Source organism: Mirounga leonina, unplaced genomic scaffold, assembly GCF_011800145.1.
Source record: "Mirounga leonina isolate KUSES-001 unplaced genomic scaffold, KU_Mleo_1.0 Mir_53, whole genome shotgun sequence".
In the NCBI taxonomy this organism is placed as follows: domain Eukaryota; kingdom Metazoa; phylum Chordata; class Mammalia; order Carnivora; family Phocidae; genus Mirounga; species Mirounga leonina.
The window spans coordinates 95,539,973-95,560,154 of record NW_023270807.1 but is presented as its reverse complement, the minus strand read 5'-3'; the positions used below and the strand labels follow the sequence as shown (position 1 = coordinate 95,560,154).

Genomic DNA, 20,182 nt, shown 5'->3' with positions numbered 1-20,182 from the left:
TGCGTAAGAATTATTTTTTTAATATTCCACTTAAATTATCCTGCTAGTTTTCAGGGAAAAAAATGATTATTTACGACTCCAGGGAACTGGCCATTGAACATGACAAAGCTCTGAAAAGACTAAACCTAAAACTACTGACTGGCAAGTATGGTGACTTGTAAATGCTGATACCTAGTAATACTCAAAAGGGTTCTTCTGGGTTTGGCTCTATTAAATCTGGGATGAGCAAGTATTATCTAGAGTCACTAAAACAACTTAGACCTAAGAGCTAAAGGTGAAAACACCACAATAGTATAAATGTGCTAGCTGAAAAGAATGAACAAGATACCTAAATAGCAAACAGTGGAAGAAGGATGGAGATTTCTTAACTTTGCAAAAGGAAAAAAAATAAATACATGATTAAAGTAAGAAAAAGGACTCCTTCATGAGCCACTATGAGAGAATGTTTCTGTGACCTATCATAGATCTCAATTACTATGGTTTATCTGACCCTTTGCAGTTTTCTACAAATATCATATGAATAGTACATCATAAAATTACATTAAAACCTCTATTCATAAATAAATGGGCCTCTGGGTTCAAGATATGGAAAGACAAATACTTGGTGATATTACATGCTACAAATCCATTATCAACTACAACTAGTAAAGAAGGAGGAAATGATGGTGTGCAGTAGAATAATCAGGCAGGGTTTAAGGACCAACTGTGTAAAGTTGGATCACGAAGAGGGATAAACTAATACCTGCAGAAGTTTCCATCGCATATTAAGATCATCTAGCTGGCGAGACATCTTCAGAGATGGATGCAGGTCAAGTGGAGACAGCTGACTGGATAAATCATTCACTGTTTTAACTTTTAAGTTGATTGGTGCAATTTCTTCTCTAAATGCCTGGAAGAATAAAAACAAAAACAATGACTATGGAAAAGAATATAACAGAAGGTAGTATTTTGAACCTTTCTTCAAAGAAAATGGCAAGACCAGCTGAGACGCCACTGACAACAGTTGTGCACTCAATGACACCTCAGCTCAGGTCTTCAGCAATGGGGACCACCAGCCAGAGTCATCCTTTGTAACCTGGAGAATCTAAATAGCTGCACAAAGAGAAAAATCATAATGCAAACTCATTGAAATGATTATGTATTTCCTGCAAATCTACCATTTTATGTAATTTCATCTGGAAAATGTTTGCCATTATTGTCCACTTTACTAATTTCTAGTCTTGTTTCTATTTTTCATTTTCTTTCATATTTTCCTTCTTTTTTTCCTATGGCTACCTTACTATTCTTTCATCGGATGCAACAATTTGATTTGAACACATTACCATTTAAAATTAAGTGAGAAAGTGGCCAGTAAGAACAACTTTCCTAACCACAAAACCTATTACTATTATAAAAGATTTTATTTATTTGACAGAGAGAGAGATAGCAAGAGCAGGAACACAAGCAAGGGGAGTGGGAGAGGGAGAAGCAGGCTTCCCGCGGAGCAGGGAGCCCCACGCGGGGCTCGATCCCAGGACCCTGGGACCATGACCTGAGCCGAAGGCAGACGCGAAACGACTGAGCCACCCAGGCACCCCTACAGAAATACCTATTACTATTATATGCTCTAGAGGTAAGTTTTGATCCTTTCAAAAACACTATGATCATGTGGTTAGAGGAGGGAAGAAAGAGGTACATGAGGCTTAGTGACAGATGCCACCTCTGGGCACAGGACAGAGAGATAGTACAGGTGGGGGTAGAGGATGTATGTGAAGAGGGAAAGAGAAAAGCAAAAGATATTTGGGGCCAGTGACAATAATATATCCTATAAGAGCAAACAGAATAATGAAAACACTAAGCTTTCTCCCTTCACCACATAATTCCCGCTGACTCTATGTTCATGTTCCCTTTTTCCAACAAAGTCTTTGCCTAGATCCCATTGATGTTCCAAAAGAGTCAACCCAGGTGCCCTACGCATCCCATTTCAGGGAAGATTTCCCTAGGCCCTTCCTTCAGCATTCTTGGCTAGAGGCTCCACTACGTGCTCCCAGCATTCTCTCTGCCCTCTTGAATCCAGTCAGGACTTTCAGCCAGCACACCTTCAGCCACACAAATGGGGTTTTATAGTGAGGGCCATTCTGATTGTTTGGTGCCATACAAGCGAGTTGCTATATATTTTAAATATCATTCCTTATCAGAGCTCTTACTACATCCATATTCTTGATGCCCCTCAAGAAGAATAGAAGCTTCTTGAGAACAGACACTCTCCAGTATTTCACAAAGTTTGCCAGACAAGAGGGGAGAATTCACTTCTATTGACGAAGGCCCACGAAAATGGTATCTGAGGCAAGGTTAAGCCAACAGACAATTGGGAACAGAACTGAGATACTAAAAGAGAACAGTATATGGTTATTTCTTTGGTATGTCACAAAATCAGAGTAAATCATGTGCCAAACTGAACCGATACGTATTAGGTGTTGTGAACACACAGTTAGCACTAGCCCTCAAGTTATATCGTTTCTACCATCCCACCCCTTAAGAGACAGGAATATGTCTACCAGCCTCCTTTCTTCTCCCTTTTCACCATACCAAGTTTAGTTAATGAAATATTATATATCAGAGTGCTTTGAAGACCATGAACTTTCACTGGAACACTGCAGTATTAACTCGGCTTCCTCACTATGTTCATAAAAAGAAAGCCTCTTTTTAGGTACTTGGAAAAAAAGGCCACATGATCTTTCTGGCTCCACTCAATGTCTAAGGATACCTTGCTTCCTTTGCTTGCATCCCACAAACTATTTCCCTCATCCTATTTACTGCAGCAAATCTCTCCTTGTTGATGAGATTGTGTTTATCTCCTTGTAAGCCCTACCTATCCTGAATGGTCTGTCATTGCCTGCCTTTAAAAGCCTTCCTCTTCCTCTCTTTAAATAATGATGGGGCTAAGTTATACCCAAAGCTCACCCCCAGACTATTTCCTCAGTACCTTGCAGAAAACACCAAACAAAAATACCATTTTAAAAGAGGTGTATTTTTTTTTTCTTTTAGAATGTAAGCTCCTCAAGAGCAGGGACAATGTTTTCTGTATGTTTTATTGTGCCTAGTACACTGTAAATGCTCAATAAATATTGATGATGGGAGGCAAAAAAAAAAAAAAAAGAAAGAAAGCCTCTTTAACCACTTCCTTACTTCCTTCTCTCTTCCAAAACCAGTTACCCTATATAATTCCCCCTTAGATAATATGGATAGGCTAAAAATAATCATTATGGTTGATAAAATCAAAATAGTATTACGAATATAACTTTACTTCAAAAAGGAAATTAATTTTAGGTAAATCAGAGAGTATGTTTTAGTGTTTCAAAATTCTGGAACATGCTCAAAAGCCACAAGAAGAAACTCGAGATGGAAAGTCAGAAGAACAGACCTAGAGCCCAGAGTCAGCATGAAAACCCCACACAAAGGAGGGAGCAGTGAGCAAATGACATTTGAAACAGTGAACATGGAAGTCGATGTGTGTAAAGTAAGAAACATCGCCAGACCCGGAAGGTGCCAACATTTCAAAATCAGGCAGAAGGAGGGAAGCTCACAAAGGCATCTGAGTTGCTGGAAAGTGGAAAGAAAAGGTTTTCAGAGTTCTGATCGTTTTTCTCCATGGCTGTAGATGCTGGTCTTTCATGGATGACAGAATATGTGCACAGACAGACCCACAAATACAGTTCAGTGAGAAAAGTAGTTATATGATAACAGGCGTTCTAGGTCTAAAGAATGAAACCACTAACATGGAAGCATGGGACAGAGAGAAGTAGGATGGGGGGGAAGGGAATTTTTCAGTCTGGACTTGGAAGAGACCTGAGTTCCTTCAGATTCAGTTTAAGAATAAAGACAGAACTTGAATCCTTCCAGGTTTCCTCAATTGTATTTTAACATTACACTTTAATATTCTCTCCGAGGTGACTTGGGAGGACTCAAGAATTTCAATCAGCTTTTAAAATCAATGTCTTTGTGTTTTGTAAGTATCAAAGATTAAAAAATGAAAGGCTAGAAAGTATTCTTAGGTTTCTATTAACTTTAAATAATAACAGCTTTATTTTAAAAGATGGGAAAAGTTTTCCAAAATTAGATTGTAACTTCAAGACAGATTTTAAAACTCTTACAGAACATCAAGGAGTTTTCATTGTTCTTCTGTAAAAATAATGTTTTTCTCTTATAAGCCACAGGTGAAAATATTAAAAGACCTTTGACCAACAAGGCCGTTGGGTTTTGTTTTTGTGGGTGTTTTAGGCAGTGAGGAATCTTTCTAATAAAAAAATTTATCTTTTGCTTTTTAAGAGCTTTCAAATTAAGGACCTTGAAGTAAAGCAAGTTTTAAAATGGTTTCCGAGCTGCTGTGTGTTCTAGTATAAAGAACCAATTTATCATGTTTGGCTGCACTTTCCTATAGGAGAATAAAAGTCTATGTGGTCTTCTTGGTATAAAAACAGGAACATCTGCTAACATTAAAGGTGCTGACGGGCAGTCTGCCGGCAGATGTGGGGGGGGGGGAAGCCTTCTCCTGTTGGAAGGTGTGTATTCTGCAAAGAAGAATTATTAAGGATAATTTTAGGGCATTAAACTTATTTGATTGGCCCTCAAAGCTTTTGTTTTCCAGTTGCCTTGACATATTTAATAATATTTAGCAGTAATCACAACTTACTTTCATCTGCCAACAGCTTCAGTGGGATTTGGCATATACTTTAGAGTACATGTGAAACATCCCAGACTTTGAATCCATTTTATTTGGTTTAATGAGATGTGGGTTTTTATTTTTTTTTCTTAATAAGATGTGAAAATATTTTAATCCACAGTTTATTCCTTTCTCTTAAATATTAATTGTGTTTTTCCTGGCTTTCCACTTTAGTAGAGATTTGAACAAAAGGATTTGGATGCAGAGGTGGGTAATTTCGTTAATCAGATGGGAATAACAACTCCCAAACTTTTAGGTCTTTAACAAGCCCATATACAACTTTCCATTTTTCCTTCAACACTAATCATCCTGCATTAAAAACTGATACTTTCAAATTCAAATGGGTAAATTCTTGCTCCAACCAAGACGCATTTTTGTAGTCCAAAAAAATATACTGCTTATGAACCACTGAATTAAAGATTTCTAGTGTTTAAAAAACATCTTTTAAATTGCAAGAAGTAGGGATGCCTGGGTGGCTCAGTCAGTTAAGCGTCTGCCTTCGGCTCAGGTCATGATCCCAGGGTCCTGGGATGGAGTCCCACATCAGGCTCCTTGCTCATCGGGGAGCCTGCTTCTCCCTCTGCCTGCCACTTCCCCTGGTTGTGCTCTCTCTCTCTCTCTCTCTGACAAATAAATAAAATCTTTGAAAAAAAAAAATTGCAAGAAGTGTGTAACTTCCAAAGAACTTCTACTAAAAGGCTTTATTTTCAGTTATTTGAAACTCAGATTCATCCATGGAAATGGTTTTCAGGATGCCAGAGCTGTAGGAAGAAGCCTACTTAATTCACAGAGTTCCGCATATTTATGTATATTTATAATGAAAGGTGGCAGACACCAACACTCTTTTAGTGAAATTTCTTTAAGTTTAAAATTTAGTACATAACTTTTAAAGTTTTGAATTCCAATAGCTGATAAAAGTTGTGCTTAATTACATTAGTATGAGTGAGGTCTCTACAATGACAGAGAAGAGCAAGAAAGAAACCATGAAAACTCTACCACTTACCAGCTGTGTGGGCTTGAGCAATATCTGCATTTTCACCATTTGTAACATGGGCATAATAATACCTATCTCGTTGGGTTGGTGTGAGGATTAAAAGAGGTATCCATGTAAACTGGCTACGAACATTTCTTGGCACACAGTAAGCCTCAATAAATGCTAGCCATTATTATTCCTATATCTACACACACATATATTTACTTATATAATTTGCCTGCATATTCATTTCATTTCCTAGACCCTTTCTCCTTCCTTCTCAGCCACATGCATAAACAAAAGGAAAATGTCATCCAATGTCTGTGCACAAAAGATACGTTTTTTGCAATAAAAATCACATTCATGATATTGATATTGTCAGTCTAACCACCTTCTGATGTTTCATTGGTTTATTCTTTGATTTGACTCATGACTACCTAATATATAGTTTGCTATGCTACCACAAACCTGACTACTATGTCTCTTATGGCCTAAATTCTATTAAATTTTTTCTGGATATGTTCTAGAATGTAGGGCCCAAACGGGTCTAGACCACAGATCTATCATTCTTAATTTTGGGCAATTCTTGACCACAAACAAAATTTATAGTTAAACTAATCCTTCCATAATCTACTCAGTGAGAGAAAATTTGAACATAAGAGTCCCCAGTAAAACAGTATGTTTTTGATTAAATCTCTAAATCCAACTACCAATTTACAGGAAATACAGAGCAGAGAAGAACCTGCCCAACTGCATGATGTGGATACCATTCTGCAAAACCCAGGCTGTAAGAAACTATAAAACAAACAATTCAGTTTCTTAAACAAATACATTGTAAAGAAAACATAAAAGGGATAGAGGGGAAATCTAGGGATTAAAAAGGACTTTACATTATTTTTTTTTTTTAAAGTAGTTTTTAAAGTGTTTAGGGACACAGAGCTGGGTAAAAAAAAAGGATAAAGAAAAATAAAAGTAAATTATTGTGAAAGTCTCATTAGCTGTTATTTTGGTGGGGAGGGGGTTCTGATGATGAAGGGCATAGGGACAACATCTGTCATGACTGGAAAAATCTCTCTATCCTGATTTCAGTCAAGTTGTAACAGGGTTGGCTTCATAAAATGCCTTATAATGGTTTTTATATGTGACTTTCTTTGTGTTAGATTCAACAATAAAACATTTCTTAAAATCCTTTATCAGAGGCAGTGAGGCTGACCATGGTTTTTTCGATGTGGTCCTGCAGGGAATCGATGAGTAAGTCTCCCACAGGCTTCCAGCCATTGCGCACAGCCTCCGCCTCCTTCATATCAACGTCCAGGTCATCCATGGCGCCCTGCAGGTCTCTGAGCTTCTCCAGTGCCTTGTCCACTTGCTTTTGCCAATTGCTAGTGACCACATTTAGACTTTCCCACTTCTCTTTGACTTCAGAGGACTGTTTGCGCATGGCCTTGGCAATCTTTTGGGCTCTCTCCTCAGGAGTCAGTTCTGTGATTTAAAAAAAAAAAAAAAAAAAAAAAAAGAATATTTGGAAGGCTGATCACTAGCCAAATGAGAATATTACCTTTTGAAGGGTTTGCTACCAGGTTCATGGATACACAGTTTACACGAGCCAGGGGAAGAAAAAATTTCTCTCTACTCTCCTCACCCGTCACCAATTAATTCCCTGCTACTTCTCAGGAGAAGAACATAGTAGCAAGTGGCCCTTTGGTTTTGGCGACTTTTGAATTTTAATATATTTACAGACCTTGAAATGTAACACAATCCCTCAAAAAATAAAAGTTTTCCTTTAACATAAACTCAGTTCTATAAAATCCAAAGACAGTCTTTCATTTCATTGTCCTCAATCAAAATGGGAAGTATAATTAGGAGAGAAATAGCTTTCAGTTACGAGGAAGGACTCTGAGAAAATAAGATTAATTGATCATGTTCCTTAAAATAATAACTGAAGACAAATAATCTATCTTAGATACTTCATCACTGCTGAGTCTGTTTGGCAGTTCATCTTTAATACAGGACACTTTCTGTAGCCCAGACGTGTAGCATGTCCACAAACATTTCAACAGGAAGACAGCAAGATTTCAAGGATCATCCCAAATATTTCATACAGCAAAACAGCTTCCAGAATATCTGAAATAAAGTTAGACTTTCAGACAGGAAAGGGTAGGCATCATGAAGGTCCTGCAGGGTCAGGAAGAAAGAGTAAGAGTCCCGAAGACAAGCAAAAGATACAGACAGAAATGAAAGTCAAGTTCAAACCCAACTGTCAGAAACACAGAGATGAGAAGCTGACATGACAAGGGCAGAGGAATTTGATGAACATAAAGCCGGTTAGATAGGTCTCCAGCTAAACACTGCTGGACCTCAGTTCCCTCATTGCCCAAGGAGGCCCCTTTCCTATCTTGCTGCTTTGATGGTTGTCCCGCTTGTTCACTCAAAACAGAGGCCAGTCAGAAACATACAATCAAGGTAAGCTGTAGATGAATTTAAGACAGAAATATTTACTCTTCTTTGTGATAACATCCCATCTTTTAGTATCAATCACATCAGCAACTCTACTTCACTTCAAAATATTTCAAATCGTTGGTAAAAATGAACTGAAGTTCACTGAACTTCCTGGTAAAATGAACTTCACGGTCAGATGATCTAAATTAGAGCGAGCTCTCCTAAACCATAACTTTCATCTTCTAAATAAATTTGTCTCCCTGTCTGTCTTTCTTTGGTATTATTTAAAAGTCAAGTTGAAGGGGACAGAACACATATTTTTATCTAACTAAATTTCCAGAAAATTCTAGACATCAATATTTAGACTTGAAAACAGCTGTAATAAATGTCTGGGAACCAAACGGGCCTTGAAGAGTTTAGCAGCCACAGAACTCAGTGTCGCACTGCTCAAGTGCTGAAGGCTACAGAGAGTCCTGCATAATCCCTTGGCAACTGAACTGATTACAGGGAGATTCTGTGTCATGATAGGTAGATAGACTGAACCCACCAGTAAGGGAGAAATAAGGAGAACAAGTGAAGTAAACAGCCTCTAGGAATGCTTCAGCTGGGATACAGTCCAGGACAACAGTGCTGGAGGAAAGCTACATCATTAGGCAAACCTTATTTAAATCCTTAACTAGAAAGTGAGAAATACAGAACACTTGTAGGTAATATATTTTATATAAACATAAAATGCCTTATTTTTATATGCCTTATTTATATATAGGCATTTATATAATATAAAGTATATAAAATAAATAAATGCTATTTATGTGAGATGAAAAAAATCATTGGTTTTTTTTAAGATTTTAGTTATTTATTTGAGACAGAGAGAATGAGAGAGACAGAGAGCACATGAGAGGGGGGAGGGTCAGAGGGAGAAGCAGACTCCCCGCCGAGCAGGGAGCCCGATGCGGGACTCGATCCCGGGACTCCAGGATCATGACCTGAGCCGAAGGCAGTCGCTTAACCAATTGAGCCACCCAAGCGCCCGAGAAAAAAAAAAATCATTCTTAATAGCCCCATGAGAAAAGGAGTGGTAATTTTTATGATGGCAGCACCTGTGTTTGTTAGTAAGCTGCTTGGGCTTTTTTTCAAAGATCTATTTTAAGCACTCACGTTTCCCTGGCTTTTGTAAAAGAAAAAGATACAGTACTCATTTCTGAACAGACAACTTAATTATGATGATTTTTTCCCCTGGATAAAGTAAAAACTGTTTCTCAGTCAGTCATTGAATAACCTGGCAGGGAGACACACAGTGTCTTTTTGACCTGTGACAAAACACCTGACATGGCTGGGACATTTTTGTCTTCACTTAATGTAATATCTTTTGATGGAGCAGTCCTTTTGTGGTATTTATTATATAATCCCTACTCAAGCAGATCCTCAGGAGAAAAGAAAAGCTCTATGTTCAATTCCCCATCTGTTTGCCAGAAAGGATACATATTAACTGATCACGGAGTCAGAAGAAAAGTGCCTCCTAATACAGTACAAATCTCAGTTTAATGCATACCTTAAATCAGGAACAGAGAGAGGTGCAAAACCAAACAAAAACTTTCCAGAACGTTTGTGAAACAGGAAATAAGCAGCAACCTATAAAATACCATGTTATGACAATGTGGGGTAAGAGAATAGAAAAACAAAATAAAAAACAGCAAAAAAAAAAAAAGGCATAAAAGAAGAAAACAATAAAGGGATATAATTACATTTTAAAAATCCTCTAGTTATTTGAAAATCAAAGGAGAAAGTTTCCTTCAAAATTTCTGAAGCGACGTTTTGCCATAAATTTTAAGACCCTCATGCAGGAGTGGAGAATCTTTTGGACCCAGTGGTTCAGAATTCAGGGGACATATTAGAAACCCCTCGGAGAGTCTGTTTGCTGGTTGGTGTTTAAATACTGATCCCCAGAGGCCCTACCCCCAAATATTAAGAGATTCAGATTTAGTTGGTCAATGGTGAAGGGCAGCGTGGATATATTTTAAGAGCTCCCCAGATGACTGTAACATGTTGCCAGGACGGAGCACCGCCAGCTTCTTGGCTTACAAACTGATTTCTCTGGTCCCTGCTGCTGAAGCTGGAGTACTTCCACTCCGGTGAGTTGTGTGAGTTGTGTCATTCCCACGCAACAGCAGGGCCACTAAATACCGAAGGCCCCGGGAGCAAATGAAGCTCAGAGATAAGAGGGTAATCTAATTTGCATTTGAAAAGGCAGTAATAGAGGCTAATCTGAGAGAGCGAGGAAACAGCAGGATAAAACCAAATAAATTTACTGACAATTTTCAGACCCAAAGAGCTTTTTCTGTCACTTTCCTATTCCCTGTAAAATGTGTGTGTGTGTGTGTGTGCATATGTGTCCTCTGCAGATTTTTTTGAGAACCAGCACTCTGTTTCTCCATTCTCCTCAGGACTTCCCATTTAACTGACCAAACATTGAGGGTGCAATTATATTTACTTTCTATATTTATATTATATATTTATACATAATATATAACAGATTAATTTTTATAAATATTTTTATATTAATTTCATATTTATGTAATTTAAAATAGTGATTTCTTTATTGTGTTACAGTAGATAACTATCTTTTAGGGCAGAATTAATAACTATCTTTTAGAAAGAAGAGATAAGAAAAGGAAGACAAAAGAAAGAAAGCAATGATCAATCCTCAATTTTTCTCTCTTGTCCAATTATCTTTATTCTTCAACTATGCAAATTAATTGGTGGTGTTTATACCTCCCTACCTTCTACACCATGGAGAGAAAGACTGCCCCATAGTTCCCTGGAATGCAGGTGGAAAACAAAGCTGGACCAAGAGCAGAGACTAGAGTTGGCCAGCCCTGACTCCATCATGCCCTTTGCTCCTAGGAGAGCTAAATGACCTGCTCATCTCACTTTTATCAAGCGGGAACCCTATTTTCTCATGCCGAGAAAACATTTTATACTTCTTTTACCTCTAAAATTCAATTCTGTAAGAAAGCCAAAGCCACCATACATCTCAAAGAAATCTTAACAGTAGAAAGGAAAACAATCTCCTTGTGTGTGCTTATACAAAAACATTTTACAATAAAAATTAAAGTATGTTTCTCCTATGAAATAATATAGAACTCTATTAGAATCAGCCCAGTTGCTTTAAATAAAGATCTTCCATATTTATTGTATCTTCTTTCTCAATATGAAATTGACGTTTATAATCTCCATTGTGACTTTCTATTCATAGGTTCTAAAGCCTTATGTCATTCATGTTTTATTTCTTTCCATCTTGGTTCGGCAATACCCAATCTAGAGACCCCAGTATGTCCTCAATATATAATTAGTGAACCAAGTTGGGCTCAATAAAACTTTTAGCGTAACTCTTTACTGATAATACTCAACTTTATAACTTCAAGTGGAAATCTTTCCACTTGTTTTTCCTTCCTCCTCCTTACACACATATAAAGTGATTATAAAAAGGTTTTTATTGTGAAAGAGAGGGATAAACCTTACAAAGTTATTTCAAGTACGGTAATTCCAAATATCTTACTTGTACTGTTTGCTTTTTTTTTTTTTACAGGTATCTATAATCTTGTATTTCACCAAGTGATGAAAAGGAAATATCAAGACAAGCAAATATAGAAAACAAAAACAAAAACCAAAAAAAACAAAAAACAAAACCTTCCAGAGTAGCATTTTCACTCCTGGGCAATCTAGTGCAAGGAAAGATTAGGCGATCATATGCCAGTTCCAACACTAACAAGTTATGTAAGCATAAATATATTCCTTATCTCTTTGAACTTCAGTTAATAACTATAAAGCTACTGCCACATGCCTGGCATACAGGAGTGCCTCAACAAAGGCTAATTTCTTTTATGTTTCCTTTTATGATTTTATCACTAAGTCTGGGAGGTGTAGACATCTCTAGGGATTTTTACGTAAGTGAACCAATAGATTAGCCAATAAAAATTCACAGGAAAAAAACAAAGCATCCCCATATCTCTAGAGTTTTGACTTGCTCTTACTTTCTCTCTCTTTACCTGCCCTCTGTTTCTCTCTCTTTTCTTCATAACCAAAAGATGCTTCTGTTAAAATAATGGGAAATATATTCTCCCCACGTTTTCTGATTACATGATTAAGATTAACTTAATCTCTCTGATGATCAGTGTTTAAGAGGACTCCACCCATTTCCTATTTTGTATAATGATAACACTCATTATGAGCTAGATTACAAGTACATCATCAAGGGCCATCAGCTGATTACTGTAATATTTCTAATTATGTTCATCTAATACACTATAAGAGTGACAATATTAAGAGGTTACCCAGACTAAATTAACCTGCTAATATGTAGCCTAAATCTTTCAGAAGGAATATCATAAAGATGATATGAATCCATCCATGCTGCCAAGGGACTTCTCAAATCCTTAATAAAAAAAAAAAATGGTGAACAGATACATTTAGAGAAAAGCAAGAACTCCAAAGTAAAGACCTTTAGGGAGTATCTTCCACAAAAACCTACATGCAAGGTCTTAAGAGAGGGAAGGAAAATGGAGAGGAAACTAGAAATGCAGAGCACTCTGTGGAGGGAGATAAATGGTACTTTTGGTCAGAAGTTAATGGAGGTAGAACCAAAGTCTGGACACTTTTAAGTTTTATATTTCCTGTAAAGTGGGCCCAAGTAAATAAACCCAGCATTGAGTTGAGGGAGAAGTAAGGCCAGATCATTAAGAAAATTAACCTCCAAGGAAAGGAGCAGGAACATCAGAGATGCCCCGGAACAGACCTGGCTAAGCAACCTGAGATCCAGCTTTCAATTTTCTGTAACTGAATATTCCCTGAATTTCCTCATACTAATGGCCGTTTTGTAATTTATTCAAGTCATTTATGAGTGCTGGGCAGTAGCAGACGGGTCCCTGAGGGGTGGGGGATGGTACTGGGAAGAAAGAAGGGAAGCTGGGAATGTAAACTCCAGGAGGGGAAGGATATGTTTTGTTCACTATTATATCCTCAGTATCTAGAGTACTTCGCCATTCTTACAAAAGCAGTTAGGTACGTCTTACATTTATGTACTGCTGTAATAAGCGAGGAGTTTAACTAAAGAGAAGATTTTATGCCTTTGCTAGCATGAAACTTTTTAAAAAATGGCAAAACCTCTCACTCACTCTTGAAGATTCCAGCTTTCCAGCTTTTTGTTGTTGTTTCCATACAACAAAAACAAGATAAGTATTCCACCCCATTAAAAGGGTTTAGTATCCTCCTATTCTTTATGTTTAAAAAAGTAACATCCCAAATGTCGATTACAATAGAATACATACATGGAAAATACTGTCATCTTCTTTATGAGGCAAATGCAATTTATGGATGGTTGCAATAGTGATTAGAGAACGCAGCAGATGGTGAACAATTAATTTAAAATGTTGTGCCCATCAAACTAACCTTTATCATATAATTCTTCATCAAGAATATTGACTTGTTTATTTAAATTGGATTTCATTACTATGGCATTCATTGTCATGCAAAAAAGTTTTCCCCCCATTGGTGGGCTTAGTCAGCCAACTCACATATTTTAGGAAAGCTGAAGACTAGAGTCATTACATCCATACATACATTATAGAACTTTAATTGGGGAAGGATCACACTGCTGCTCTGTAGTTAAGAATACTGAAAAAGAAAGCAACATTATATTTTTCTGTGCTTTTTCATGCATTACAACACTACTAATCTAATTTGGACTTGAGAAGCTAATTAAATTATTGACTTGGTCTATAGGCCTGAAAGCTATTATTTATCCTTCAAGTTTTTATATGAAAATTAAAAAGACAAAGTCTAATATTGCTTAACCACCTTCTCCCTTGATGCTAGGAAAATCAGTGAACTGGGATGCCACCCTATTAAGCAGCTTGATATTTCAGTACAGAAAAAGCAACAGTAAAGGGAAAAGTAAAGAGTTATAAAATGTATTTAATTATTGTATGAAATTTCTTTAAAGTAGAAGACTACAGAAAATTACTTCTACTAACTAGCTGGAAGCACTTAGGATTACGGGGGTAACGAAGAGGGTACACCATGGTGGTAAAGAGCACCAAGTTGAGCGACTAAGCCCGACATGGCGCCTCGGCTCTGTCACGAGTGACAGTGTGCTTCCACACCTCTCAAAGCCTTGGTTTCCTCATCTGTCAAATGGGCGGTAACAGTATTCACACCTCAATGAGTTGTTACGAGGATTAAAGGAAACAAGGCATGTGAGGTGCCTGGCACACTGTAAACGCCTGATCAAGGATGCCTTGTGAATATCTATGTCTACTAACATTTCTCTCCCTTCCTCCTTGGGCATTGACTCTTGCTCCATCTCACATGATGTTTATAGCATGGGCATGCAAATCCCAGTAGACCCTGAGCTCCCTGTTACTCAAGCTGAGTCCATCAGAGCCCTCTCGTGTAATGTGCTAGAGCTAGAGAAGGGCTGTTTCTCCTTGGTAGGAGGTCATGAGGTAAATGGTTATAGAACAGCCAAGAAAATCAAAACTTGTAGAGAGAGACAGAAAGGAGGACAGAGAGCAAAGGCTTCTGGGTGGCATTCCATTCCCTGTGGCCGGCTGTGACCTTGCCCTTACCATAATTTGGCTATGGGGGCTAATGTATTAGCTAATACATTAGGCTAATACATTTCCCCTTGTGCTTATGGAAGCTGGGTGTCTGCCATTTACTATGACTAGGGTTCTAATTAATAAAGCTGTTATTAGGAAAATAAAAACACCCTGGGGAAAAACACCCGTCAGTCTTACAAGCCTAATCACCTGGGCTATAATGTGTAATTTGGTCTCATTTTATGAGATGCAAGGAAATAATTACTGCTATCTTTTTCTGTAAACTTAAGTTATACTAAGAATCAGTATAAAAGTAACTTCTACTAAACTATATGACAATTTCACACTTTCACTCATTTAATGATCATGAAATTTTATTTGCACAAGTTTGCTAATATTGGCATAAAATGGACTGAGATAGTACACTGAAAAATATCATTTATTACTTCTTTGTTACATCATATATAAGATTTCACATAGGAGAAAAATACTCCTAATAATTGGCTTTCTAAAATATTATGAAACATTTAATAATTAAAAGAAAACAGTATAGGGGCGCCTGGGTGGCTCAGTTGGTTAAGCGACTGCCTTCGGCTCCGGTCATGATCCTGGAGTCCCGGGATCGAGTCCCGCATTGGGCTCCCTGCTCAGCAAGGAGCCTGCTTCTCCCTCTAACCCTCCCCCCTCTCATGTACTCTCTCTCTCTCATTCTTGCTCTCTCAAATAAATAAATAAATCTTTAAAAAAAAAGAAAAAAAAAGAAAACAGTATACCCTGAGTTAAAATATTAACTACAAGTAAATATAGCCAGTTGTCGAAGATCAAAGAGAAAAAATATTAATCCATAATACTTTTGTATCTGAAAAAAATGATTAACTATTAATCACAAGTATAGGCATACATAATTAAAATACACACACACGCATACACATATACATATAAAGTAGAGAAAGAATATGATAAACTAATAGATGTCTTTTTTTCCATGGCTATCCTTTAAATGAAACAAAATCAACTAATCAAGTACACCAGGCTGAAAATGAAATAATGTTCAGACAGCCTAGAATAAAACAATAGTTGTAGCAATAGTAATGCCTTAACGGGTACAGTTTTTAAAGAAGACTCATGGGGAAACTGATGAATAAAATAATGATATCTTTTTTATCTTAAAAATGAAAAGCTGAGAAGAGGAAAAGAACTTTTCTACACCTACATATACAATAAACTGTACAACTTTCTAAACACTTTTAAAGGTGAACTAGCCTATAAAAGTGTTAGCAGTTTTATTTAGCAATTGATACCATAACCTCAAATCATAAAATATATATATGCATGTGTGCTCATGTGCGCCGGCATCTCTATGTGGTGTGGAGAGAGGGACGTCAACGCAAAAGCTCTAACTCCCCTCTGCAAATCCGACCTTTAACCTGAACTGTAGGTGACAAATACGTGAGAAGGCTCCTGTACTCCCTGATTATCGCAAGAGGTCTGGGGGCCGAAGAGGGCTAAGGCTGACGGTGGCTGAGTCCGCAGATGTCCTGTACATCCACCTTCCCTCTGCAGCCATGTGGTTTTCAAAAGGAACTGAAAGCCGGGACTGAGAATAGTGAGGGGTAAGGGGAGGCTGGGAGAATAAAAGAGAAGCCAAGAAACAGCTGTGCAGGGTTAAGAGGCTCTAGACACTAAAAGTGGAGAAGGAGCCAAGTCAGTGGCCAGTAAGCAGAGAGAGAGAGGAGATGAAAAGGTAGAGATGTGGTGAAAGCCAGCCAAAACACTTTGGGTTAGGAAAGGTCACCAACATAGAAGTTTCGAGCTCTGTTCCTGGATCCATGCTACATTAGCTGGTGACCTTGTTCAGCATCACAGTATTTTGTTGGCGTTTGTGTTTTTACTGAGGAAGGAAGGAAGGAAGGAAGGAAGGAAGGAAGGAAGGAAGGAAGGAAGGGAGGGAGGGAGGGAGGGAGGGAGGGAGGGAGGAAGGAAGGAAGGAAGGAAGGAATGTGGGTGGGGAGGAAGGGAGGTGGGTGGGGAGGAAGGGAGGGAGGGAGGGAGAGAGAGAAAGAAAAAGGCATACTGCTTTATCTGCCTGACTCATTGGGATAGTTAGGAGAATATGAGAGTGGTTTTAGAAGTACAAAGAATAATACAAAGGATGATGAAAGATTTACTCTTCTATCATTCTACCTCTCCATAGATATAAACCAGGTGATTAAAATCAAATGAAAAACAATTCAATTGTGTTAAAAAGAAAATTAATATAGTGACATGATGCAGATTAAATCAAATTAAACAGTTCCATATGGCTCCAACCAGATAAGGGGGCTACTGACAAAGTTGTGAACTCTGTAAAGTATCTATAATTATTCAGACGATTTCAGTTCAATTAAAAATTATATTGACTTAAGAACCATTTATAGGTGGAATGGGTTATTCTGAGGAGTTAGCGTTTCAGCTAACACTTTACCTACTGAGCCCTAGATTTTTATGGTTGCCATTTTAAAAGGATATACTAAAATGTAGTATAAATTCCTATGCCTTCTGTCTTGTTGTAGGCGTATAGGAATGCCACTGATTTCTGTGCATTGATTTTATATCCTGCCACTTTACTGAACTCCTGTATGAGTTCTAGCAGCACTACTGGGTATTTACCCCAAAGATACAAAAGTAGGGATCCGAAAGGGTACGTGCACCCCGATGTTTAGAGCAGCAATGTCCACAATAGCCAAACTGTGGAAAGAGCCAAGATGTCCATCGACAGATGAATGGATAAAGATGTGGTATATATATATATACAATGGAATATTATGCAGCCATCAAAAGGAATGAGATCTTGCCATTTGCAGTGACGTGGATAGAACTGGAGGGTATTATGCTGAGCAAAATAAGTCAATCAGAGAAAGACATGTATCATATGACCTCACTGATATGAGGAATTCTTAATCTCAGGAAACAAACTGAGGGTTGCTGGAGTGGTGGGGGGTGGGAGGGATGGGGTGGCTGGGGGATAGACATTGGGGAGGGTATGTGCTATGGTGAGCACTGTGAATTGTTTAAGACTGATGAATCACAGACCTGTACCTCTGAAACAAATAATACATTATATGTTAAAAAAAAAAAAAAAAGAAGAAGAAGAAGATAGCAGGAGGGGAAGAATGAAGGGGGGAAATCGGAGGGGGAGACGAACCATGAGAGACGATGGACTCTGAAAAACAAACTGAGGGTTCTAGAGGGGAGGGGGGTGGGAAGTTGGGTTAGCCTGGTGATGGGTATTGAGGAGGGCACGTTCTGCATGGAGCACTGGGTGTTATGCACAAACAATGAATCATGGAACACTACATCTAAAACTAATGATGTAATGTATGGGGATTAACATAAGAATTAAAAAAAAGAAAAAATAAAATAAAATAAAATAACACACACAAAAAAAGGGTTTCAAAAAAAAATTCCTATGCCTTCTCTTAACTGATTTATATTGTCTTCAAAAATAAACAAACCATAATTCATAGCTTCAGTTTTTCTTTTACTGTAAAAGGCCCCAAAGACTACTCTGTTTTGTTTTATTTTAGAAGTCTCGTATATCCTCTCTAGAATTTCTTTCTCCTCCTTGCTGTCAGACTGTCAGCAGCCATTGCTCACTGTCACCCTTCTCCCTGTCCTGTCATGTCCATTTTGCCACATACCCACCATTCACTGGGACACAAGTTAAACTAGTTACAACAGTGTCTAAAGTAAGAGTTAATACCTCCGAGAGAGTGGCTTTTCCATGAGTAAGAGTAGGATCTTCACTGTATTTGCTGTATAATATATATTTTGGCTGCTCAGATAATTTTACACACTCTTTCAGCTTCTCAATAAGTGATAAAGGTCACTAAGGAAGGGAAGGGGTGAGCTCCGGACACAGATCTCAGTAACGCAGTCAGAGAGATGACGGGGAAGCATGGAGGAGAGCTGAGAGAGGAAGGCAGCCGGGAAGACAGTGAGCCGTCACGGACTTGGACAGGATGAGCAGGGACTGGATGGGCAAACAAGGAAGGAGTCAGAAACCAGGCAAGATAGACCCACAGGCAGGAAAAACCAGGATAGGAGGCAACAGGCTAAAGGCAAGGAAGACCATTACCCGTAGAACATCACTAGCAGTTGGGTGTAAAATGGACATCAGTTTGGGGCAGAGAGAGAGAGATGAGATGTTGCCACCCAGGAAAACTGAGGCCAAATCCTGTGCAGCCTTGTGTGCCAGGGGAAGGAGCTCACATGCCCTTCCAGGGGCTACCGGTGGTTTTTAAACCAGGGAAGCAAATGCCAGCTCTGAGTTTCAGATTTATCACTGTAGTGTCTATGCCGATGCAGAGACACCAATTAAGAAGGAACTAACAATAGTCCTAACAAAAAATAGCAAGGGCTTAAAGTAAGGCAGTAATATTAGTAGTGATTTTTAAATATTCAAAATATACATACTTGAAAGATGGTAAGGGACTAGATCTTAAAAGTTCTCATCACAAAGAAATAGAATTTATAACTGTGTGTGGTGATGGGTATTAACTAGACTTATTGTGGTAATCAGTTTGCAATCTATACATACATCAAATCATTATTGACCTTATACTTCTACAACGTTATATGTCAATTATATCTCAATAAAACTGGAGAAAAGGGGAAATATCTAGCAGAGCATACCTGATGAGATTTCTTTGTCAGCAACTTATCACTGGGTTGAAAAAATTAATTTGCTTCTTTTTAATAGCATTTGTCAATTAACAGATTCCTGAGTGCAATTCATACCTGTAACACTCAGCAGTAAAGTAAAACACAGGTTGACACACACACACACACACACACACACTGTAAGATAATTGATAATAGAAAAAAATGAGAAAAAAAGAGCTGAAAGAAAAAAGTCATTTAGAAAAGTCATGCAGAGAAGTACTTTCTTTTTTTTTTTATTCTTATGTTAATCCCCATACATTACATCATTAGTTTTAGATGAAGTGTTCCATGATTCATTGTTTGTGCATAACACCCAGTGCTCCATGCAGAACGTGCCCTCCTCAATACCCACCACCAGGCTAACCCATCCTCCCACCCCCCTCCCCTCTAGAACCCTGTTTGTTTTTCAGAGTCCATCGTCTCTCATGGTTTGTCTACCCCTCCGATTTCCCCCGCTTCATTCTTCCCCTCCCGCTACCTTCTTCTTCTTTTTTTTTTCTTAACATATATTGCATTATTTGTTTCAGAGGTACAGATCTGAGATTCAACAGTCTTGCACAATTCACAGCGCTTACCAGAGCACACACCCTCCCCAGTGTCTATCACCCTCACTGCAACATTTTTAAGACTGGAAACAACCCTACGTTCTGTGGTACATCCACATGGTGGAGTACTACAAAGCTCTAAAAAATGAGTTATCTTATCTCTATCTACATGGAATGAACCTGATAGGAACAGTTAAATATACAAAAGTAACAATTAGAA

At 38.0% G+C, this 20,182-nt stretch overlaps 1 protein-coding gene across 8 annotated transcripts in view; it reads right to left on the bottom strand.

Moving 5' to 3' along the window:
- Positions 1–20,182, bottom strand: part of UTRN (utrophin) — a 496,689-nt gene that overhangs the window by 86,288 nt on the left and 390,219 nt on the right. For all 8 annotated transcript variants that reach the window (XM_034990899.1, XM_034990900.1, XM_034990897.1 and 5 more), the window contains 2 exons: positions 6,889–7,157; positions 743–889 (listed from right to left, as the gene is read on the bottom strand). In XM_034990899.1, coding sequence (XP_034846790.1) covers positions 743–889; positions 6,889–7,157 — 416 coding nt within the window. The remainder of the gene's footprint in view (positions 1–742; positions 890–6,888; positions 7,158–20,182) is intronic.